At 41.3% G+C, this 24149-nt stretch overlaps 2 protein-coding genes and 1 non-coding gene across 5 annotated transcripts; 2 read left to right on the top strand and 1 right to left on the bottom strand.

The window, feature by feature from the left end:
* Positions 1-1536: 1536 nt before the first annotated feature.
* Positions 1537-11595, top strand: MAK16 (MAK16 homolog). The gene is made up of 10 exons (XM_004475180.5): positions 1537-1623; positions 4700-4749; positions 4833-4942; positions 5038-5102; positions 5295-5446; positions 6207-6261; positions 8750-8824; positions 9575-9691; positions 10176-10241; positions 10403-11595. The coding sequence occupies exons 1-10, from the start codon at positions 1609-1611 to the stop codon at positions 10595-10597; spliced, it is 900 nt and encodes a 299-aa protein (XP_004475237.2). The 5' UTR covers positions 1537-1608; the 3' UTR covers positions 10598-11595.
* TTI2 (TELO2 interacting protein 2) lies at positions 8437-22737 on the bottom strand. Of its 3 annotated transcripts, XM_023583692.3 has the most exons (8): positions 22481-22725; positions 21654-22374; positions 19943-20129; positions 19311-19403; positions 16306-16493; positions 16086-16229; positions 12786-12948; positions 8437-11237 (listed from the first exon to the last, which is right to left on the bottom strand). In XM_023583692.3, exons 2-8 carry the CDS (start codon positions 22304-22306, stop codon positions 11133-11135), a joined length of 1533 nt encoding a protein of 510 aa, XP_023439460.2. In that variant the 5' UTR covers positions 22307-22374; positions 22481-22725; the 3' UTR covers positions 8437-11132. The 3 variants fall into 3 exon arrangements, with proteins under 3 accessions (XP_023439460.2, XP_058145763.1, XP_058145764.1); XM_058289780.2 differs by having other exon boundaries at positions 21654-22737; XM_058289781.2 differs by lacking the exon at positions 12786-12948.
* Positions 22738-23058: 321 nt separating this feature from the next.
* On the top strand, positions 23059-23162 carry LOC111759599 (small nucleolar RNA U13). The gene has a single exon (XR_002793531.2). It is a non-coding gene; the product is annotated as a small nucleolar RNA U13 (small nucleolar RNA).
* Positions 23163-24149: the final 987 nt, after the last annotated feature.

The following is a 24149-nucleotide window of genomic DNA, read 5'->3' on the forward strand; positions in this document are numbered from 1 at the left end:
GATATACTACTACACACCCACCAAAATGACTAAAAATGTTTAGACTGACAATACTAAGTATAGACAAACCTGTGGAACACATAGAGGTCGCCCACAGTTGGTGGAGATGTAATCCTTTCAACCATTTTGGAAAACTGTATCAGCATCTACTAGAGCTGAATATACACATACTTTATGACCCAGAAATTCCACTCCCAAGTGTATGCCCAATGGACAGGCATACATATGTGCTCCAAAAAACAGGTAAAAAAACAGTCATGTCTATTTATCGTCACAGCAGATTTTACTGTGAGGCCAAGGCTGAGTGCGGCCACACGTGATTTGGCCTGGGTTCCTCCCCCGTCTCATTTCCTGTGACTCTCCCCCTTACTCACTGCCCCGCAGTCCACACTTGCTCCTTGCTATTCTTTGAACATTCATTTCCTCAGAATCCTTCCCTGATCACTCTGGGAAAGAGAATCACCTGTCTCTACTCATTTACCATGCTTTATTTTTTAATAACACATACACGCACCTGACGTTGTATTATATAGATACATGTTTTGCTTATTGTTTCCCCAGCTACTAAACAAGCCCTGAGCAGGATAGATCTTGTTCCCACCTCACCCCATCCCCAGCACGTAGCATATTAAGGGTACGCGCCTGAATTAGAGAACGACCTTCCTCGAGGTCTCTAAACCAGCCTTCTGTAGGACAGGAGTCTTGTGGAACAAATCACAATTACTTTTCATGGACCAATTTAAACGACGCATTTAACATATCGCTACTCGTCCCATATCCACAGTTTTCAATTGGGGGAATAGGTTGATAAAGGTGAAGTGACTTCTTGCCCAACGCAGTTGGTTACTACACCCTGAATTTTGCTCCAAAACCGGTGCTAACTCAAAGCTTTCCAAAGACTGGTTCTGATTTGTGGTTACACCGTACGCAGCAAAATTCAGACATCACTTGCGATGCACTGAATTATTTCATTTGTGAAATACGCCCAAGTTAAGAACTTATCCTTATTCTGAGAGTCTGCCGGTCTTACTCTCCGGTATCAACATGGCCTTCTTTTATAAAATGATATAAAGCAGAGAAGACTTTTCTTTTTTCCCTGGCAAAATAAAAGGTTTGAAAAGAGCTGTCGGTCGTCCAAATTTGTTTTTGTGAAATTTCTGAGGCATGGGTCTCAGAAGTCGGAAGCCACGGCCGCACCGACCCTGCGTACAGGGAAGGAGGGTCTCGGGGTAAAGGGGCCGAGCCCGGCCTGCGCAGTTCGCCTCGGCAGACCCGGCGAGGCGGGGACGCGATCCCGCGCCAGGCCGCGGGGCAGGCGCGGGCGCCGGCCGTCCCTTCCGCGGTCCCTCAGGCAGGGCCTCCAGCGCGCAGCAGCCAGGGTTCCCCGACAGCTCCGCCCCGCGCCGGCCTCCAGCGCGGGGTCCCCACGGGGCCACCAGCGGGGTCACAGCCCTGAGCGCGGGGCGGGGCCGGAGGCGCGCACACAAGCTCCAGCTCCCGGGAGCGCGGTGCACCCGCGAGAGTCTCTGCGCTTCTCGCGAGAGACCAGGCTTCCCGGAAGTGGTTGCTCGGAGGGCGCCGGGCGCTGCACGCCGAGGTGGCGGCACCATGCAGTCGGATGATGTGAGTCTCGTCCTGTTCCTCTCCCTCCCCGGGGTTTCCGCAGGGTTCTTCACCCGTTTCAGACGCAGAAGCCGTATACCCGGCTGGCCAATCATGCCTCGTGCCGCCTCGGACGCGAGGTTTGCGAACCCGGGTTTCCGAACGTGGGGCCCTCACGTGTCTCGCGGGGATCTCCGTCCGCTGCTGCAGCCGGGTTAAGGGACCGGGACATCGCCATCTCAGCCCACGGGTCGACGTACAGAGCCCCTGATGCTTGGCAGAGGACTTCGTGCCTTGCAGTCAGCTGTGCGTTCCCTCAGAACTTGGGGTTGGGGTCGGGGAGCGGGTGGTGGTGCGACCAAGCTTAGACATCACAGTTAAGGATCTCATCCCATGCGTTACTTTAAAATCTGGTTGTTTTTTAATGTTGGGTGTTTACATTTGCTCCACTGTATGTTCAACTCTTCTGAAGCATCCTAAATTCATTATTTATTGAAGATATACTTAAGTCTTACAGTGGGGCAGGCATTGTAGTAATCAAAACGATTGTAGTCTATGATAAATACTATGAAAGACCAGCGGTGATGAATTAGTAATTGGGAGAAAGTACTTCAGATCAGACTGGTCAGGGAAGGTTTCTCTGAATAGGTGACATCTGAGCTCACATCTAAAAGATGAGAATGAGCCACCCACTGAGGGAAAAGCAATCATGCCAGGCAGTAGGAACAAAGATCTGGAGGTATGGGCAAAGGACTAGAAAGGACATCAGGGAAGGCTAGATTGTAAGACTCAAGAGGAATTAAGCATGTAAGTAATGAGGTTAGGTAAATTTGCCAAAGCAAGATCATACAGAGTCTTGCTGGAAGTGTTTTCAGGGCTTTTAGGGGGTAAATGGCATCTGGTTCATGTTTACGAAAAGTTTTCTGGATGCTGTGTGACAGACTTAAGGAAAGCAAGATTGAAAGTAAGGAAATTAGCATCTGGTGAAAAAAGTAGGGCTTTGGCTAAGGTGGTAATGGTGGAGCTGAAGAGTGGATGAACTTGAGATGTTCAGTCAGTATAACTGATAAGATGATGAAAGATTAAATGAAGAAAAGGGAGGAAAGCAAGGGCTTTGGATTTTTATAAACGATGGTTTTATTTATTGAGATGGAGAAAAACAGAGAAGGAACAGGTATTCTTTTGAGGAGTGTGGTATTGAGAACTCTAGATGTGTTAATGTTTATACTACCTTTTAGACATCCAAGTGGAGATGTCACAGTCAGCACCTGTTTACATATTCAAACCTCGTGCTTAGGAGACAAGTCTAAGGAGATGGCATTTTGGAGTCATTAGCTTAAAGATATTGAAAGCTACAAGCTTGAATGAACCCACGAAAAAAGAATCCAGAGAGAGAAGATCCCAGGATTACGCCCTGAGAGAGTCCAACATTTAGAACCCAAGCAGGAAGTGGAACCAACAAAAAAGAACAGGAAGGAGCAGCCAGTGGGCGGGACAAAAATACAGGAGCTATGAAAACCTAGAAGACAGGAGTGGTCAATCCTCTCAAATGCTGTGAAGATTTGGAATAAAATGAGTTCTGATAATTATCCATTGGATTTGACATTACAGAGGACAGTGACCGTAACAAGCAGGCTCAGCTAATGCAGTGATAATGACAAAAGCCAGATTAGAGGGTTAAATGATTTCTTATAGGTGAGAAGGTGGGCATAGCCCATTTAGACAACTCATTTCAGAAGTTTTGTGTGAAAAGATAATGAGAAATGGGGCTGTAGGTAAAGGGGATTCCAATACAGGGACTTATTTTTTCTTTCTTTCTTTCAAGATGTTCTAGAGACCGTACAGTAGAAGTCAACAAACTTTACGTAAAGAGCTAGTCAGTATTTTAGATTTTGCCAGCCAGGTGGTCTCTGCTACACTCATTCAGTTCTGCCATTGTAGCTCAGAAGCATCCATAGACAATACGTAAACAGATAAGTATTTATTGGCTGTTCCAATAAAACTTTATCACTAAAATGTTAGGTCACAAGCTGGATTTCATCCATGGGCTATGGTTTGTCAACCTTTTGATCCAAAAGAGAAGAGCCTGATGTTGCAGAACCAAGGGAACAGTAACAAACGGTGTGATCCTATAGAAATTTAGAGGAGTGGGATCCAGAGCATAAGTAAGTGGTGGGATTTGCCTTTAAAAGGAGCATGAACTTTCAAAGTAAGAGCAAAGGCAGGAAAGACGGATATTGGGCTCCCATCACTTTAAGATTAAAAGTTCCACCTCCTTAGCACACAAGATTCTAATTATCTGGCTCCTACTTTTTCACTTTAATTTCCTCTTACGTGCTTGTCAAATACTCATATGTTTCCTCAAATGTGTTCTATTCTTTTACCTTTCATGTTTTTCCCTTTAGTGTCTTTAAATCTTTTCCTAGTTCCTCAAAGCAGCTCAAAGTCTCTCCTACTCTTACACACCTGTTGTAACACTTAGACTGTTGTTTTTTGATTATGTATCAGTTTCCCTAACTAGATAGATAAGACACATTAAGAACTATACCATACTTCATTAAGCACAGACTTAAATGCCTATTGTGTCAAGACTTGGGGATGTTAGTGCCTTACATAAATTAAGTACATAATAAATACTGGGTGAATAGAGCCCATTGGGTCAGTGGAGGATTGCAATAGATGCCTTGCCCGCAGTGAAACCAAATTATAGGACATACATGCAAAAAATCCAGTACTGTGCAGCCGAATAATGAACATATTAAGTAAACAAAAAGTTACAAAATAAATGATATCCCATTTTTGTTAAAAATTATGCATAAGTCAATGGAACATACACACATAGGAAAAGCTCTGGAAAAATATTTACAAAATATAAATTTTAACTCTAGGTTATATTGTTAATTTGTATTTTTGAATTTTCTGTAAGAATCTGTGACTTTATGGAGAAAAAACAAGTCAGGCTATTTACAAAGTGTTTCTTCCTCCTCACGGGCTCCTTCATTGAAGCAGGGCACTGCCCAGGGCATTGTTTTCTTGGATTAATATGCCATCTCTTGGGTCAGACCACTCAAACTGGGTTTTAATTTTGTCTTTGCAGGTTATTTGGGACACACTAGGAAACAAACAATTTTGTTCCTTCAAAATAAGGTGAGTTTGGATTTGCAATTTAAAGATTAGTTTTCCTCTTGGTAGTCCATTTTATAATCCTGGCTTCTTTCCTCCCACTCTAGAACCAAGACACAGGGCTTTTGCAGAAATGAATACAACCTAACTGGATTATGCAATCGGTCATCCTGTCCCCTGGCAAACAGTCAATATGCCACTATCAAAGAAGAAAAAGGTTGTTACTTTCATGAGAACAACTCAGTAGCTTTTAGAAGAATGTGTTTTAGTCTCTGTGTAAATAACATTAAAGGTATTTATTTTCTCCTGCAGGACAATGCTACTTGTATATGAAGGTTATAGAACGAGCAGCTTTTCCTAGGCGTCTCTGGGAACGGGTAAGACAAGACATAAAACTGTGACCACGGATCAAGAGTAAAATGCCACCTGCTGTTCTCTATTCCTTGGCCAAATGTTGATTAAACTTCTGAAGCCATCCTCATCAGGCCCCTGATGAGATGCTGCTGACAGTGAGGACCCAAGAAGTCACTTACCCTCACCCTTCAAGCTTCCTTTTTTTTGTGTGGTAGGTTCGGCTCAATAAAAACTATGAGAAAGCACTGGAGCAAATAGATGAAAATCTGATTTACTGGCCTCGATTCATTAGACATAAATGTAAGCAGAGATTCACCAAGATCACCCAGTACCTAATTCGAATTCGAAAACTGACACTAAAGCGACAGTAAGTATTTGGGCCATTCATTTATTTCTTCATTTTTAAATCTATCTTTCCATGGAGCATGTTTTGAAGCTGAGAGATCATCTGTGAAGGCTGTAATAATGCTTTCTATTTCATTAAACTTTGTTTAATATTTCATGACATGACAAGAAGAAATTTTATCTCAGATTAAAATTGTACCCTTTGGTTTGCAGGATTTTAAAAATAGTATAGTACAACTTGATTATCCACTCTTTGCCTGGAAATCAGCTTCAGAAAATTTTCTGTATAATCTCTCCTGAGGGATCTTAAAATTAAGGATATGAAAATGACCTGAAAAAAAGAATCAACAAGAATATAAGAACTTCACTCAGGTGTCACTGAAAATAAACTTTAAGAAGTGACATAAAATCCATGGGATTCATTCAGTATCTTAAGGCCTGTTAGGTCCTAAGAGTTTTTCATTGTGACCTACAGGGAATGCTAAAGTTGTCAGGCTTCTACAGAAAACTGGTTTTTCTTAGTTCACTGAAGCATTAATTTTCACGTTAAGGAATGACCTCCAAATTTCAGAATGCCTAAAGAAAACAAGCACAGCAACATTAAAATACATGTAAATGTCTGACTTTTAATAGTGTTAATGTCTAGAAAATCTTTAGTATAATCTTGTACTAAGCTGAGTCCTACAAAACCAGTTCAATCTTTTTTTCTCATCTTTTAAAAGGGGCACAAATACATCCACATGCGTTCTTGGGTTTTCTGACAGTGTTTTTATTTCCCATAGGAGGAAACTTGTTCCTTTAAGTAAGAAGGTGGAACGGAGGGAAAAAAGGAGAGAGGTAACTTAGTGTTCTGATATGCTTAGCTTCCATATTTTCATTGCTGGGAAGGCTGCGCAGGCAGGGCTTATGCAAAAAATTCAGTTACCATTGTTTATGAACTGTTTTGGCCCTATATAATGGGTCACTGATGAGTCAGTGCAGGTTAAAATATGGGCGCTTTGGGAATATATGCAATGGGAGAGCAGAAAGAAAATTTCAGAGACCGGCCACTCCTTATCTGAAACCCCTGAAGCCAGAAGTCAGATGTATTACCCTCAGAGGTCTGAGCACTCTAATCAAACACAGTAATATTTCTACAGTGAAGTAGAAGAATGTGCACAGTAAATGGGATTTTTTTAGGTATATAAGCTCATGTTTAGGTTATAATTTGCCAGTAAATTGAGTTTTTTGGCATTTTGATATTGCTGATAAGGAATTGTGGACTCTACTCTGATATTGGATTATCTGCTTATCCGAGGTAAATTGAGCGGTTTTGTTACTAGTAATGAATAATGAAAGTAATCATTGTGCTATCCTTGGAAATTTTGTTCTAGTCAGGAATATCTAACCTTTGTCTCAAAGAGAACTATTGAGCAGTTTCATCTGGGTGTCTCACTGTTATCTCACTCCAGCTGAATTAATTTTCTTATGTTTCAAAACCCAGGAGGCAGCTTTTCCTGACAAGTTCAAATTTGCAGTCATTCTTGGTATATTTACTTCGCTTACTTCCTTTCTACCAACAGGCATTTACCTGATCATTTGTCAGCCTATCAGGAAACAGCTTTAATAATCTTTTGATGCTTTTGTTCCCATTGATCACTTAGCCCATCAACCCAATATTTTAACATATACTCTCCAATATGGACACTATTTACAAGTGTTGTGATACATGTACACTTGCACTAACATTATGCATATTATAAATTAGAATATTTTGTGACATAATGACACACAGGTCTGGTTCTTTAAGGATAAATTTCACTTTAAAGGCTATCATAACATAGATATCTCAAACATACATAAAGAAATGCGTTACTGATTGTTTGTATTAAGTACTTTCTTTTCAGTTTTCATTTTTTCTCCACCAAAGAGCTTCTCTTTCAAATATAGCCTAGTGAGTTTTCATTTTCCCTGATTGTCAAAATGTTCTAGTAAAACTTTCAGAAGAAAGTTATTTTTTCTATTTTTAGCAAAAGAATTTGAAGTTCTCTGATAAATATAAATTTTAAAGATTTTTAAATGGGTTGAAAATTCAGAAGTATTGTAATTATATTTCTCATAGGAGACACATTTTCAACAAGAGCATCACATACACATAAAATCATATGCAAAGTTCTTTTCAGATGTTCTAACCATAGATTAAGATTTCTTTTTCAAAAAATATTTTCTTGGGGAGCAGGTATAGTTCAGTGGTTGAGTACTGCCTTCACATGTACAAGGTTCCAGGTCAATCCCCAGTATCTCCTTAAAAAAATTGTTTTTTTTCCTTTCTCAAACTCACTGTTAAAATATTGCCTTTCTCTTAAATGAGCAGATTAAGACTTTCTGCTAGGTTAAATTTGAAACTTTTTTCTTTTTTGTGAATAATGAATGACTCATCTTTAGGTTTGTACCCCTATGTAAATACTATGCCATTAGATAACCAGTAAACCTTTATGACTACTCCTGATCTTACTGCGATATCTTGCTCACTGTATCTGACACGACTATTTGCTTTATGGACACAGTTGGGGCACTAATGTCAGCCTGCATGGTAAATACTAGTAACTGAAATTTTTTAAGAAAAAACATATGTGAAAGTTTTGAACATTTTCTTTCTACACCCCGGTGCCTCACCCTTGAAGTGTGATCACCTTACTTAGAAGAACAGTGTAACTGATCCGTGTGCCTCCAGTCTCCCAGCATTCTGTGATTTATCCCACAGTGCAATACTTTAAGACCCTCTAGGACTTTCACAATCAAATGAATGAAAAATCTTACACTAGAAAGATAGATTGAGGTCAAATTTTATCTTTTGGTTGTGGGTGAGGAGGAGATGTGATATTGGTTGGTGCCTGGCTATGTTTGCGATGAGAGCTCTTGGAAGGAAGAGATTTTTTTCTCTCTATTAATAGAATCTAACATGGTTTTAGAAGATGTAAATGTTGAAAATCTGTTATCTTTTCTCAACTTCTACAAAGTTTGGGTTCAGGGTTTTTAATTTTTTGAGATACTTAAATGTATGTAGATCTATATGCTTTGTCTGCATACCAAAAACTTTATTAGAATTTAATTTATAATTGTTATTTACAAAACCACATAAGTTTTTTAATTAGGTTCTCAGAAGAGAAGAAAGAATCTACCTCCTTGGAGAGGCAAAAGCCCTAGAGATAGAGTAAGGTTGGGGCAGAGGGAGAGATAACTACATCTTCTTACAGAAAATTGGTGGTTTCTTCCCACTTCTGTGGGCTAAACAATTAATACTAATGAAGTGAATGAGTTTGTTCTTTTTTCCTTCTTCTTATAGGAAAAGGCATTAGTAGCTGCTCAGCTGGACAATGCTATTGAAAAGGAATTACTGGAGAGACTGAAACAAGACACGGTGAGGCTAGGAGCCTTGGGGTGCAAATACTCTATTTTCTAAGGTGGTGCTATCTGGCTAGGAAATACTGAGGAATGTATTTTATTTTTAAAAGTGCTAGAAAGATCTCCACTCTGATTTCAGCCCTGGAGTAAAACAAATAGCATTTTGGCCCTAGCTTCCTCATTTTGGTTGATGCAAGTATGCCAAATGCTTTGGTTACCTTTGGTACTCTGTTTGGTGTAAAGACCTTTCCCTTCATGCCATTCTCCCTGACTCCATTCCCCAGTGCAGCAATTCCAGATCGGCATTAACAGCCATACAGTTTTGCTCCTTCTACATATTATGCTAATGTTTTAGGAGTCTTAAAAAAGAAATGGATTTTTTAATTAGTGTCATTTATAATACCTTAACAGACACAACATGAATAAAATGTACTTTTTCCTTATTCTCACTTTGTCAGCAAAATTATATATTTGTTCCAGTTCATGGGCTTTATAAGGTACTAAAGTGTAAGTAATCTGGTTCCATCCTCCATGCAAATCACCTGTTTGATCTTAATCATTGGTTATGTAAATGTTAAAAAAAAAAAAAAAAAGGTCTTTTTCAGACACTGCCAAGTCTGGGCTTGAAGACTATAGAAATACTGTTCTCCCGATTCAGCATCCTCACTTGATCATTTAGGAAAGAAGAGTGTGCTTGTTGGATGGTGAAACTTGCAGGTGTGACTTGCACATGTTGTTAAAGGCAGCCTCTGTCTATGTTCTTTAGTATGGCGACATCTACAACTTCCCCATCCATGCCTTCGACAAGGCCCTGGAGCAGCAAGAGGCAGAGAGTGACTCCTCAGACGCTGAGGAAAAGGATGAGGAGGAGGAAGATGAGGAAGTAAGCCTTGTGTGTGTTTTTGCTTTGTCATACAGTGAATATCATCTTCAGTCTCAACAATAATAATTTGGTCAGTTTCTGTGTCATGAGATTAATTTTGGTGCAGCAGTGGCTGCTTTGTTCTCCAGATTCAGCCAACAAACTGTGCATTGACAATTTAATCTTGTTTATTGGCGTTCTAAAATTTTTTCTGCAAGTAAGGGGGAAATCCTCATCAACTTATGGACTGTACCATTAAGGAACCAACATACTCCATCTATGGAAATAAGGGAGGTATTTGATGGTATTTTTAGGAAAGGGGCTGATTTAGCAAGTTGCTGTTAATTAAAAAGTATTAAATTTGGGAATAACTACATTTTGGTTGCCTAGTAAGTAGACTCATTCTGATTGTTATTTATGCATTTATTTATTAAAGAGTAAATCTAGATGTCTAAACTGAATTTTTATTATGTATTTTGAACCTAATAGCTATTTTTTATTTTAGGATATGGGAAGAAGAGAATTTGTGGAAGATGATGAGGTAGAAGAGAGTGACATAAGTGACTTTGAGGTACGTTTTATGGATTTTAAAAAAATGTTCTTTGGCCTCAAGTTTAAAAAAAAAGGGAGGGTTTCTGAACATGCACAGAAACAAAGTTTCCATTTCTAAATTGCAGACAGTGAAGGGAGTTTGGGGAACTCATTTAGTGTTCTTTTTCCTCCCCATGTTAGGACATGGATAAACTGGATGCCAGCAGTGATGAAGAACAGGATTCTAGATCCTCCAGTGAGGAAGAAGAAAAGGCCCTGAAAGCCAAACACAAAGGCAAAACTCCTTTGAAAGGACCTTTGCAGAGAAAACGAGCCTATGTAGAGATAGAGTATGAGCAGGAGACAGAGCCCATGGCCAAGGCCAAAACAACGTGATTTCCTTTCAAACACTTACAAATAGGCCTGAACATTCTGAACTTCTCTCTTTTATCTTTAAACACATACACACCTCCAATTTTTGTGCTTTTCATGTTGTATTTAACACAATATTTGTGTTATCAGTATTACTGCCACTTCTGTGGGCAAGAAATCTAGGAGTGGAGGAAAGCTTTACATTGTGAAGAGTATTTTCATAGCATTGATGTATATATTAAAGTAACAGCATGAGCCCAAGAAGCTTGACAGACAAGTACATGAGGCTGGGATGAGAATGTAATTATTTCTAAGTTTTAAAAGCCATGTGCCCATTTCCTTGGTGTCTTTGTTTACCCCCCTTTTACTTAGAAATGGCAGGGCTTAAAGCTAAGCTTGCCCTACTTTCCCTACTCCTGTGGGGGTACAAGGAAGGAAGGAAGGAAAGAAGAAAGTCTAACATAATGCCTAGTATAAAAATACCTTTTTCCTTAAATAAGTCCATTAGTACAATCTGGGGTGTGAAGAGAATCCTCTCTTTGGGAAAGTAACACAAATACTAAGTTCCATCCCAGGGAGCACCTTCAGGAACCTGCTGCACTTTTCTGAGGCAGTCCACCACCTTGCTGTCTTCACAGCTTTGGAGACTTTTCGCCAGGAGTCCCTGAAACATGAAGCCAAACAGACTTTGATTTTGTTGTTATTTTTTCAGTTCAAGCTTGACTCTTCTTTCTTGATACCATACTCAAAGAAGGAAAGGATGAATGACAGTAGGTTGAAAATTGCCTGAGATTAAAAATCTAGCTGGGAGCGAGGTGGCTCAAGCCTCTGGGCGCCTCGCTTCCCCATGGGAGGTCCTGGGTTCAGTTCCCCGTGCCTCCTGAAAAAAAGACGACGAGCACACAAGGAACAGACAAGCACAAGCACGAGGGGCAGGGGGAAAAATAAATCTTAAAAAAAAAAGATCTAGCTGATATGAAATAATTTGAATAAACTCATAAAACAACAAACTATACTGTAAATATTTCTAGGATATGACTTTTTTTCTGCTTTCTTTATAACTTCAAATGGGAGATTTCTAAATGGGGTAAAATGTAAAAGCAACAGTTTAAATACCTACTAGTATATGCTATAGGCTCTGAGAAGTTAACTTTTGTGGAATATGGGAACAAAGGAAAAATTCCCACATGGACAAATAAAAGCATGGGCATACATTTACATAAAAGATTGCTGCCCCCAGAAAAACTGGAAAACAGTTCTGGTCCCATTCTGTTGAAATACTCTACCTTTATTATTACACCTTGGTGGCTTAACACTCATTCTAGCTTTTTTTTTTTTTTTTAACTAAATTCAGAACAGAAAAGCACATCAGTTTTATAAACTTGATCATATTTCTGCTTGTCCTCTGAGCCCCCAAAGGCATCTGATCATCTTGCCTTTTTTTTTTAATAAGATTATTTTTTTAAAAATTTCTCTCCCCACCCCCCAATTGTCTGCTCTCTCTGTCCATTCTCTGTGTGTTCTTCTGTGCTTCTATCCTTATCAGCGGCACCGGGAATCTGTGTTTCTTTTTGTTGAGTCATCTTGTGTCAGCTCTCCGTGTATGCAGCGCCATTCTTGAGCAGGCTGCACTTTATTTCACGCTGGGTGGCTCTCCTTACGGGGCGCACTCCTTGGGCGTGGGGCTCCCCTACACAGGAGACACCCCTTGCGTGGGGCAGCACTCCTTGTGCGCATCAGCACTGCACATGGGCCAGCTCCACACGGGTCAAGGAGGCCTGGGGTTTGAACCGCGGACCTCCCATGTGGTAGGCAGATGCCCTAACCACTGGGCCAAGTCCACTTACCCATCTTGGCTTTTGGTCTAAACTGTTCTGAATAGCTTTAAAGGAAGAATAAGGTATTCGTCAAATTCTGTTACAGGCTATAGGGCTCAAAGGTGAGGACCTGAAACTCACCATGTTAATTTCCAGACTAGGCAGGCATACAAATACAGTAACTTAAAACCAAATAGGGGGTTAAATGCACAAAAGTTAAAAATAAAATCAAATAGTGGGGAGCAGATGTAGGTCAGTGGTTGAGCACCTGTTTCCCACATAAAAGGTCCTGGGTTCAATCCCCAGTGCCTCCTAAGAAAAATAGTAAAAAGGGGATTACCTAATGGGTAACAATGCCCAAGTGAAGCAGAGTTGAGGACTTTTTCCTCCCTTACCTTCACCTGCCCTTGAGAGCAGTGGTCCAAGAGAATCAGACAATCTGTGGCTTCCTGCAATAAGGCAGTTTTAATGGGTTCAGGTGTAAGGCTTCGGTCTGTTGCTATATCACATATCAATTTCAGAAGAGCCTTCAGTAAGACCACAAGTCTGCAGGAAACTCTGGAATCAAGAAAACCTACATTGGCTGCGCCCGAGCCCCACCGCGAGGCGAGGATGTGCCCTTCGGGCACCTGCCTCCTGCCGCTGAGGCACCCTTCCCCCCCGCCACTGGGGCACCCGCCCCCGCTCTCCACTGCTGGCTCCAGGCCGTCAGGGAGCTGCCGCTGGAGCTCGACAGCCGGGCCATCCTGGCCCTCGCCCCCACTCACTTCCAGAAGGGCGCCTATGCGGAGGCCCGGCAGCAAACGCAGCCCTGAGGATTTTGCTACTGCCTATAACAACAGGGCAAATCAAGTACTTCAGGATTGATTTTTACGAAGCCATGGATGACTACACATCTGCCATAGAAGTCCAACCCAATTTTGAGGTTCCATATAACAACAGGGGCTTGATACTGTATAGGCTGGGATATTTTGATGAGATTTTGGAAGATTTCAATGAAGTATTAGATTTAAACCCTGGATTTCAAGATGCTACATTGAGCTTAAAACAGACTATTCTAGAAAAAGAAGAAAAACAAGAAATTATGGAACATTTCAACTTAATTGAACTATTAACTCATAATCCTTATACCTGGCATTTAATTGTCTCATTTAAAATAGGTATTGAACTATTTTGGTTTATATTTAAGAAAAAGAGATTTATGCATTAGTACTGAAAGTTAAATAATATGTATGTTAATTTCAGATTGAGAAAATATTTATGTTGAATAGGTATGCTTCTGTAAAGTATAACTATGTAATATCAAAGTATACTTTGATCTTATCACAGTATAATACCTAAAGAAATATAAGGTATTTTCTTCATTAAAACAATTCTTTTGCTATTTTTTATTCCCAACTTTCTATTATAAAAATGTTTTATCTACAGAAAAGTTGAAAGAGTAATAAATACCGTGAAACTCTTCAAAAAAAAGAAAACCTATGTTGAATCTCTACATCATAGTATATAAAAACTGGAAGGGACTGCAAAGGCCATCCAGTGCAAAGCTTTCATTCCGCAAATGAAGGAAATGAAGTTTATTAAAGACCACAGAGTTGGACGCAGAACCAGGAACTAGACTCCAGAATTCTTAACTTCCAGTACCCTGCTCTTTCTATAGCTCACTGCCTGTGCAAGAATACTTTGCTTCTCCCCAGAAGCTTGATTATATCTACTGTAAGGAAACAGCCCCCAATTTAGGACTGAAAAAGGAGAACAAGTCTCCCTTTACCAGGAGTGTGTACTTTTGGCCAGAGAACAGGAGGTAGTCCAAAAAATCCTTCAATTTTTATGCCATCTTATGCCTGGCAGTTAAACACTAAGAGAAAGAAACTTAGCTTCTTGGACTCCCGAGCTGGGACTTAAGTGACCATTTGAATTTTCTGTCATTTAATTTCAGATCTTAGCTTACCTGTGAATTATGCCCAGCCTATTTACTTTTACTTATTAACCTTTCTAAAAGTTTTTATCCCTTATTTTCATCTGAAAAACATTCAACAGTTTCGGTGGTTTGTGGACCACTCAGCCTTCCATATCTCTTATTATACAGTCTACTCTATTCTCCACACTCCACCGCCTCCTTCTACATAGTGCATATTCATTTTCTAACCTCCCTATGTTGGTCCACTTGTCCCTTCTACTTAAAATCTTGGTCTCTGCTTTTTTAAGTCTTGACAATCAATTTGATTCTGTTTCATTCATCTATTCTTTCTACTCTAGTCCATTTATTCTTCAGATATTTAGGTACCTACTATCAGGTACTGAGTAGAATTTAAGAGAATGTAATAGATGTGGGCCTTCCATCCTCCTGGAGCTTATAGTTCAGTAGGAGAGAAAGCTAAGTAAGCAAGTGCAATCTACTTACAAATAAGTGCTCTACAGGAAATTCTATAGAACATTAGTTGACTAAGGGAAAGACTGTCATGGAGAAAAGTTACTTTGGATTCCTTTTACATTATAAAGAAGTGAGGGAACATGGTCCAGAATAGATATATATGTTGCTGGAACATTGTAGCCTCTAGCTGAGTTAAACTTAATTATTTCATGCAAGAAAGGCTTTTGCTGACTTGTGATTCGGGTGTAAGTTTATTGTTCCTGACACCTGCCTCAGCCCAGAGTTGGAATGCTTCCTCTGTAAGCACATCCTAAGGTAGGTCTCCTGATCACTGCTCTGCAGATCTTAAATGATGAACTACTAATTTCCATTAGATTTAAGGAGTATTAGGAAGAACAAAATTAAGCACGTTTCTTTATCATGGCATTTCTAATTGGCCATTAATATTCTAATATGCACTGTGAGTCTAGAGAGATGTACAACCAATAGGATTTCCCAATTTATTTGATCATAGACTATTTTTTTCTGAGAAACATCAAATAGTACCTGCATTGGTGTTCTTCAGAACAACTACCTAAGCCACTCTTAGGATAGGCTAGAGTTTAAAAAGCAAGCAATTGGGAAGTGGATGTGGCTCAAGCAACTGGGCTCCCATCTACCATATAGGAGGTCCAGGGTTCAATCACCAGGGTCTCCTGATGGAGGCGAGCTGGCCCACATGAACTGCTGGCCCGCACAGAGTACTGCCCCACAGGAGTGCTGCCCCACGCAGGAGTGCTGGCCCACATGGAGAGCTGGTACAGCAAGATGACGCAACAAAAAGAGACACAGAGGAGAGATAATAAGAGATGCAGCAGATCAGGGAGCTGAGGTGGCACAAGAGAATGATCGCTTCTCTACCACTCCGGAAGGTCCCAGGATTGGTTCCCAGAGCCACCTAATGAGAATATAAGCAGACACAGAAGACCCAACAGTGAATGGACAGAGAAAGCAGACAACAACGGGTGGCGGGGGGGCATGAGGGAGAAATAAATAATAAATCTTCAAAAAAAAAAAAGCAATTTAATGGTGTTGGAATCTACAATTGAAGCCTCATGAAAAAAGGTTCAAATATGAGTACCTGAAATAACTATAGGTATATTTTATCTTTTCAGTGCCACTGTCTCAGTTCAAAATCCTATAGGTATGTGAAAATGGGATGTATGCAAATATTTGACATGCCTTTAATACTTAACAATGCATGAACATCTGGGCAAGTTCTGACAAGAAAGCCAGCTGAGTTTTGCCCCTTTAAGCACACCTCTTTGCCTGCCTGCCATACCTGGGCCAAGTATGCTGGATCAGAAGTTTTAGGGTTTCCAATATCTTCAATCTAGCCTCCTCTTCTGGTCCATCATAAACCTCCAGGTAGCCGATGATGACTCGCTCCAGCCTCTTCCAGTGCCGGACAGTTAGAATCCCCAACCTAAAAACAAAAGAGAAAATGTGAAGCCCAAGCATTGAAGTTGGGGAGGATGGCCAGACCCACAGCCCAGGCCCACCTCTTCACGAAAGCCGGGAGGTTTCTCGCATAGGTCCTGCGTACGAGAAGGCGGTGCTCTGGTTCCATGTAGGTCAGGACCAGTTGCAGTACCTCATCGCAGTGGGTGGTGGGTCGAGCCGTATCTCCCTTCCACTGCAGGGTCTTCTCCAAAATCGGGAATAAATCCAGTAGACACAGGAGCACGGCCTAGGAGGAAGGATGAAAAGAAACCATATAGTTCATCCACTCTGCAGTCATAACACTCAATGATTTTTCTAAGGGCTTGGTTAATTTACTGCCCTAGAGCTCCAAGTCAGAATTTTGAAAGACACAAGTAATAATAGATTAAATGTGTATCACTTCACATATTTAAACTCCACATTTTTTATCCCCATCTGACAGTCTTGAGTTAAACTGTACTCACAGGATTGTTCTCTGCTATTCTATAAAATGGGAAGAAGAGAGCAGATGTGGCTTGGGCACCTGCCTCCCACATGGGAGGTTCCAGGTTTGGTTTCTGGTGCCTCCTGAAAAAACTAACAAATGAAACAACCAACTCAAGGAAGCCAATGGCTCAGTGGTTGAGCACCAGCTTCCCACATACAAGGTCCCAGGCTCAATCTCTGGCCCTGCGACCTCAAAAAAAAAAAAAAAAAAAGGTTGGGAAGAAATGCCATGAGGAAAGTGGCACAAAGCTGGGACTTTGAGTCATAAGTCTAGTCATATTTACATGTATTAGAGCAACTGCTCCTATAATCTAAGATGATCCTAATTTGTGTCAAATTTGACAACTCTACCTGAAGTTTCAATACCTAGGCACTCCATCTTAGGCTCTCCTTGGATCCTCGATTTTACCCTTAGTTTTTGTTTTTTTTAATTCTCTGCCATCTCAAAACCTCAACTTTTTGGCCTTTAATATCTGGATTCCTGATACCCAAAATAATATTTAAAAAAGAAAAGAAAGGGGGTGGGGGTGGGGGGTGGGAAGGCAGCAAATGAGAAACAAGATTATTTCTACCTTGTCTTACTTTGCCAGGGCTGCTATAACAAATACCATAGACTGGATGGCAGAAACAACAGGAATTTAATGTCTCCCAGTTTTGGAGGCTAGAAGTCCTAAATTCAGGTATCTGCAAGCCATACTTTATCCAAAGTCTGTAGAGTACTGGTGGTGGCTTAGTCTCCATCACACAACAATCTGTCTCCTGGTCTCCCCCTCTGGCTTCTGCTCCTCCTGCTCAGTCATCTGGATCTCCATCTATATTTCCTCTCCTTGTAAGGATTACAGTCATACTGGATTAAGGTCCATCCTGCTTCAGTTCATTCAGCCTGATCTTAGGAGGAGCTTTCAAAGATGCCATTTAAAATTAAGTTCACACCCACAGGACTGGAGTAAGGACTTGAGCACATCTTTGTGGAGGATATGATTCAAACTACCACCTAACTCTGATTTTATATAAATTGTTTCATCTATCTTGAGAATGTTCTTTCCCCTCCTAAGAAACTCCTGGGAAGCGGATTTGGCTCAATAGATAGAGCATCCGCCTACCACATGGGAGGTCCAAGGTTCAAACCCAGGGCCTCCTGACTCATGTGGTGAGCTGGCCCATGCGCAGTGCTGATGCACGTAAGGAGTGCCCTGCCACGCAGGGGTGTCCCCCACGTAGGGGAACCCCACACACAAAGAGTGCGCCCCGTAAGAATAGCCGCCTCACACGAAAAAAAATGCAGCCTGCCCAGGAGTGGGGCCACACACACGGAGAGCTGACGCAGCAAGATGACGCAACAAAAAAGAGACACAGATTCTGGTGCCGCTGACAAGAATACAAGCAGACCCAGAAGAACACACAGCAAATGGACACAGAGAGCAGACAATTCGGGGTGGGGAGGGGGGGAATAAATAAAAAATAAGTCTTTAAAAAAAAACAAAACTCCTATTCACCCTTCATTAGCAAATATTGCCTCCTTCCCAAAGCTTTCTTAAACCACCCCAACACCACCAAACCTTGGTTAGCTGCCTATTGCTGGATACCCACTGCAATTTATACAAACCTCTTTTATTATACTTAGTGCTCTGCACTGTAGATATGTGTGTAAATACTTATATGCTTTTATCAGTGTGTCTCCAAAAGATTTCTGAAAGTCAGAAACCCTGTCTAATTCATTTATTTTTGGCACCTAAATGGTTCCTGGTATACAGTAGATATCAATAAATGTTGATGAATAAATAAATGACACATAAAAATATCCAACATACAAGTAGTTTCAAGTGTGTGTGTCTTGATATAAAGTAGTTTGCAGCTGTATGTACCCAGAAAAATGTGTTCTTAAATTTAATCCTGTGGGTGTGAACCCATTGTGAGTAGGAACTTTTGATGAGGCTACTTCAGTTAAGGTATGACCCACCTCATGCCTATTACTGGAGTCTTTTACAAGAGAATGAAATTCAGACAGAGATCGAAAAAAACACAGGAGGCAATAAGCTGAACCAAAAAGAGAAGGGAGAGACCAGGAGATGCTGCCATCTGCCTTGCCATGTGATAGGTGCCCAGGATCTCTGCAGCCTGTCCCAGAATACCAGTCTTTGGGAAGAAATCATTGCCTTGATTATGTCTTGATTTGGATCTTTCCCTGCCTGAAACTGTGAGCAAATAAACTCCCGTAATTTAACCCAACTCATTGCATGGTATTTGTTTGCGCAGCCTAAGAAACTATAACAGCAACACAGATGGAAGAACACTTCAGTAAAAAACAGAATTTTTCAGATATAAAGCTGCCCTCAAGTGATATATAATTGGCCCAGATGAAGACAAAACCCTGGCTTTTCTGTGGAGACTCAGGAATGTGGTTGCCTGCTTGGTGTTGAGAGCTTTTCATTAGTCATTTGCTGCCTACATATTTCACCTTGGCAACAGCTTTTAATTATTATCCTCACTTTCCAAGAGAGGAAAATGTCTCTCACTATTCTTATGCACATAATGCCATATTCTACTCAAATTTAGAAGACCCAATTCTTACAATTACCTGAATGAGGTGGTGCTCTGGTGTGTACAGGTGGTTGAAGATGGCATGGTAGAGGACCTGGGCCCTGTTATACTGGAGCAAATCAGCAGCTGGCTGCAATTAGACAAATTACCCAATTAAAAAAGAAGTTTATCAAGACTGGCAAAATGTTGATAATTTCTGAAACTGGGTACATGGAGATTCATTATACCACTCTTTGTAGTTTTGTGTGTATTTTTAAAGTTCCATAAAAAGTTTCCTTAAGTAATAGCTTGCACATTTGGATATAAACCCTTCCAGTTTCTGATTTTTTTGTTCCTTGAAATAGTCAACTATTAATTCCTCAAGGTCTTGTTATTCAAGTTAATAATGATCCATGTCTTTCTGTTTCTTCTCTAATTATCCTTACATTTATGACATCACCTATGAGATACAGGCTCTACTAGGTTGGCAGAGGAAAAGTATAAGGAGAAAAAATATAAATTAGTGAAATTGGCTACTTAAGTTACTTAATAGCTTTAATAAAAGTCACTTAATAAGAGGAGTATAAACAGGTGACAATAAAATAGTGATACCCACTATGTATGAGGAACAGCCATGAATGATTCAGGCTGTTCCATCAATACAGACGACAAAGAGGAGAGATTGCTCACCACGTTCAGCACAATGTGATGGAGGCAGTGTACACCCAGGATTTTGTTCTCTGTTTGATAGTCATCTGAGATGAGCAATGATGGGGGAAGTATCTTTTCCAGATATTGGTTCAGCCAGGGACGAGTGACCTGTTGCAGAGTCCATGAGAAAACATGTTTGGTGGCAGGGTTATTCTTCCAAGATTCCCTAAATGAAAATGTGAAGCCACATTAAGTACTACATTAAGTAAAGTGACATGGTGTTCAGTAGCAAGGAAAATTAACCTAGTCAACCTAAATGGAGTATTTTCGTGTCCTTGAAAATATATATCTCACATAATACAACTCTTGTGATTTTACAATACACATTCTAAGATTTAGATCAAAATAACTTACATATCTTATATTAAGTACAATTTAGCAATCACCTAGGGCTCCCTCTGTATCTAAAGCATATCCAAAGCGAAGTTACCATTTATATCTCAGCCACAGAATGGACCTGTGGTGGTGATGGTGGTGGTAGTATAGTGAAGATGTGTTGAGAAGGGAGAGACGAGTAAAGGAAATGTATCTAGTATTATTATTTTAATGGAGCAAGCAAATTTGAAAAGCAATTTATAGCTTTTAAGATTAGTTTACATACAATCCTCCAAATAACTGCAAAATAGGCAATATCTTTAATTTACAAATAATGAAACAGATTCAAGAAAGGCTGCCTAAAAAAAACCAGCCCTACCCAGAAATAATAAAGAGACACTCAATAAAAATCAAAACTTTTAACTCCAAATTCCTGGTTAAAATGACAATTATGGACACATTTTTTTCCCTCATCACTCCAGTGCTACAAATATAAACATACAAAGTACCAACTGGAAACTCTCAGAAAGCACTTTCACCAATAGCAATCTCAAGGGTCTTTATTTTTCATCCCAAACAATTCCTCCTTATCTAATAACTACCCCTACCTGAACTCAGTTGAATTGGGTCCCTCCAATATTTCCATCCATCCAGAACCTCCGAATGTGACCTCATTAGGAAACAGGGTCTTAGCAGATGTAAATAGTTAAGATGAGGTCATACTGGACTAGGGTGGGCCAAAAATCAATATGACTGGTGTCCTTACAAAAGGAGGGAAATTGGCCACAGAAACACACTGGTGATGATGCCAAGTTAGAGGCAGAGACTGGAGTTATACTGGAAGCTGGAAGAGGCATGGAAGGATTCTTCCCGAGGGACTTCTGAGGAAGCATGGCTCCGCCAACACCTTGATTTTAGGCTTTTGTCCTCCAGAACTGTGAAAGTCAATTTCAGGTCAACTAGTTGGTGGTAATTTATTACCGCAGCTCTAGGAAACTAACACAGTATCTAATAACTAGCGGTGAATTCCAAGATACCTAAGTATAAAACTCAAACGGTGTAAGTTTTAATGCTCCCCAATCCCCACACTTACCTGAAGAAACTTAAGCCCAAATAATTGGAAAGGAATTCACAATTTATACCGAACAGTTGGTATCCGAACTAGAAAAAGCACTGAAAAGTGGAGTCTGACGACCTGAATGCTAATCTCAAATTTGCCACGGTCTAGTTATGTTATTTATAGCCAATCACAACCTTTCTGGGCCTTAGAAGATAGACTATTACAACACCCTGATTTAACTGAAGAACCTAAAGTTCCTTTGAGCACTAACATTCCAAACCATTAAGCTGAAGCTCCTGAGGCAGGAATACTCACTTATTCAAATCCGGTTTGAGAAGCTCCATTATCACAGTAAATCTCCCCTTCTCATCTTCGTTTTCACCACGGAGGAATCGGGCCACAGAACCACAGTTAGTAACTTGAAGCAGTACGGCAAGCACCTCTCTAGCAACATCCCGGGATCGTGGGCTGGTCCATGATTGCTTCAAGGTGTGCGTGATGGCAAAAATATAGATAGGTCCTGCCAAGTGATGCAGGCCTGTTTTCCATGCACGGCAGTCCTGGGAATTCTTCGCAGCCTCCACTTTCCCCAGGAGCTTAAGAAACAGTAACCCAACTTCTTCCGCTTTCTCAGTCACCTCAGAATGGCCATCACTTCTACCTTCCTTTTCCCTGGGTGGGTCTGCGTACCTCCCCAGGGCTTTTGCCAGCTCTCCCAGCATCTCAGGCATTCCGCGGTTTGGGGCGCCACTCCCCTCAAATAATGTCTCACATTCTGTGGCTTCTATCATAGCACTAATGTCCTGAAAAACTGCATCTCTGACGTTACCCCGTCGGGCCTCTCGGCCTACGGTAAGACGGTGCAAAATCTGGGAGATAGCCTGTCTGAGGGCGATGGTGGGAGGGCACTCTCTTGACACGGCAGGGCCTTCCCGCGTTGGGGTTTCGTGAGGACAGTCAAGCTCCATCCCGCAGACTGCAGCAGGGAGGAGCTCGTCGCCCCCAGAAGACGAGAATGCAGGCGGTGAGGGACCTGCTAAAGAAGGATGGAAGAATCACTTAGAGACTGGAATTCTCCCAAAGAATGGAACGAAATCCAAATAAAACTCCGAATCATCCTGGAGAAGGGCACGAAAGCCTACCCGGTCAAGTATGAAGTGTAAAGGAAAGGACGCGGAAAAGGTAAGAGGTCTAAGTAAGAGTCTAGGGCTCTCAACAGTGAAGAAACTGCTCTTGCCTTTCTGAAGATGCAAAACAAAAACAAAAACGTAAAGAATTTAAGGAATAAACGCCTGCGATACAACCGAAACCCTGCTACCTGCATCTGCAAACCTGGCCGCACAACCTCACCACCTAGTCGGCATCCGTATCTAGCTACATCACTGCCGCAAAGTACGGGACTGACTTCCGCCAATACTGCCGCAATGCATTGTCATTTCACGACCTACGGTCGTAGAGCAACAGAGAGCCAGGCTTTTAGAAAAGCAAAAAGGTGGCGCTATGGTGAGTATATTTGCATAGTTAATAAGACGCCCTTTAATTTTGTTTCTCTTTTCATTTTCTAAGGTAGAAACCAAAGAAATAATAGCGTGATAGCAAGTCAATATTTAAGTGTACAGAACTTTAGGTAGTAATACCAAGCATATTTACCTACATAAGTCACCCTTTTTGTAAAGTAAGTGGCCCATACCCGGAGCTCCTCAAACCTGCATCTTGCTCGATCCTTTTGTGGTTCATAAGTATGATGAATGGGTGTTCACGCGCTTGTGTGAGATGTGCCTCCCTCCAACCTTGTTACGACGTCGGCACATTACCCGTCTGACATGAACTCATAGGATCTTTGCTTTCTTTCAAACCAGTTTTCGGAGTGTTTTTCTTTTTTTTTAGTGAGAAAATGTGAGGGACTTTGTTCTTTATTTAAACAGTCCGGTATTTTGGTAAAAAGCTTTCTTGTGAGTTTGTAGTGAAATGGGGAGCTTTAAAATCGAGTGCCACTTTCTTTTCTGCCTATGCGAGTAGCGCCAGAATTTATGACAGTAATTTACAACCAGACTGTGAACTTCTCTGCTGAGTCGGTGGGTACATACTGAAGGGGCGCAGTTCTTCCGAAGGGCTCTGAAGCCCTGCAGAGCGACTTCGATCACATCAAAAGCAGACTTGGAAAGAAAAAGAAGAGCCTTCGGTGTTGACATCCGGTGCGAAATAGGAACTGGCTGCAGCTCGCAGTTTGCACACGGTCAGGGCTTCCTTCGCAAGCTCAAGGTCGCCGTGCGCTCAGTTCCCCAGCCACCTTGTCATTCAGTAGAGGGGCTCTCTTGTTAACATCCGAAATGTGTGCGAAAACTATATCCGCAGAGTTCGGGTGAGGCCAGGCATTACTTGTTCAGTTATCTCCAACCCAGAAAGATGAATTGATTCTTGCAGAAAACGACGCTGGACTTGTATCAAATTCAGGAAATTAAAACAAGTTAAAAAGGATTCTAGATGGTTCCTAAGACCAATTATGATATTTTAAAGACGTAATAAAATGCATCTGTGAAAACAAAACAAAACCCTAATGCCAGTGCATTGACACCCACCCCCCACCGCCCCCCCCAACCCGGCTTGAGGCAACCCGGAGGGAGGCGTAAGGCAGAGTCCGGCCCAGGTGCTTCAGGTGAGGAGAGCTCCAAGCGCTGCCCAGCAGGTGAACGCAGAGCTGGGTCAGGGCGGCGGGTGGCGCCTGGAACTAGCCCTGGAGCGAGCGAGCGAGTGAGCCGGGAGGAGTCTGCGACAGCCTTCGCAGGGCGCCGGAGGCTGCAGGGAGGGGAT

Source organism: Dasypus novemcinctus, chromosome 29 (genome assembly GCF_030445035.2).
Source record: "Dasypus novemcinctus isolate mDasNov1 chromosome 29, mDasNov1.1.hap2, whole genome shotgun sequence".
Classification (NCBI taxonomy): Eukaryota; Metazoa; Chordata; class Mammalia; order Cingulata; family Dasypodidae; genus Dasypus; species Dasypus novemcinctus.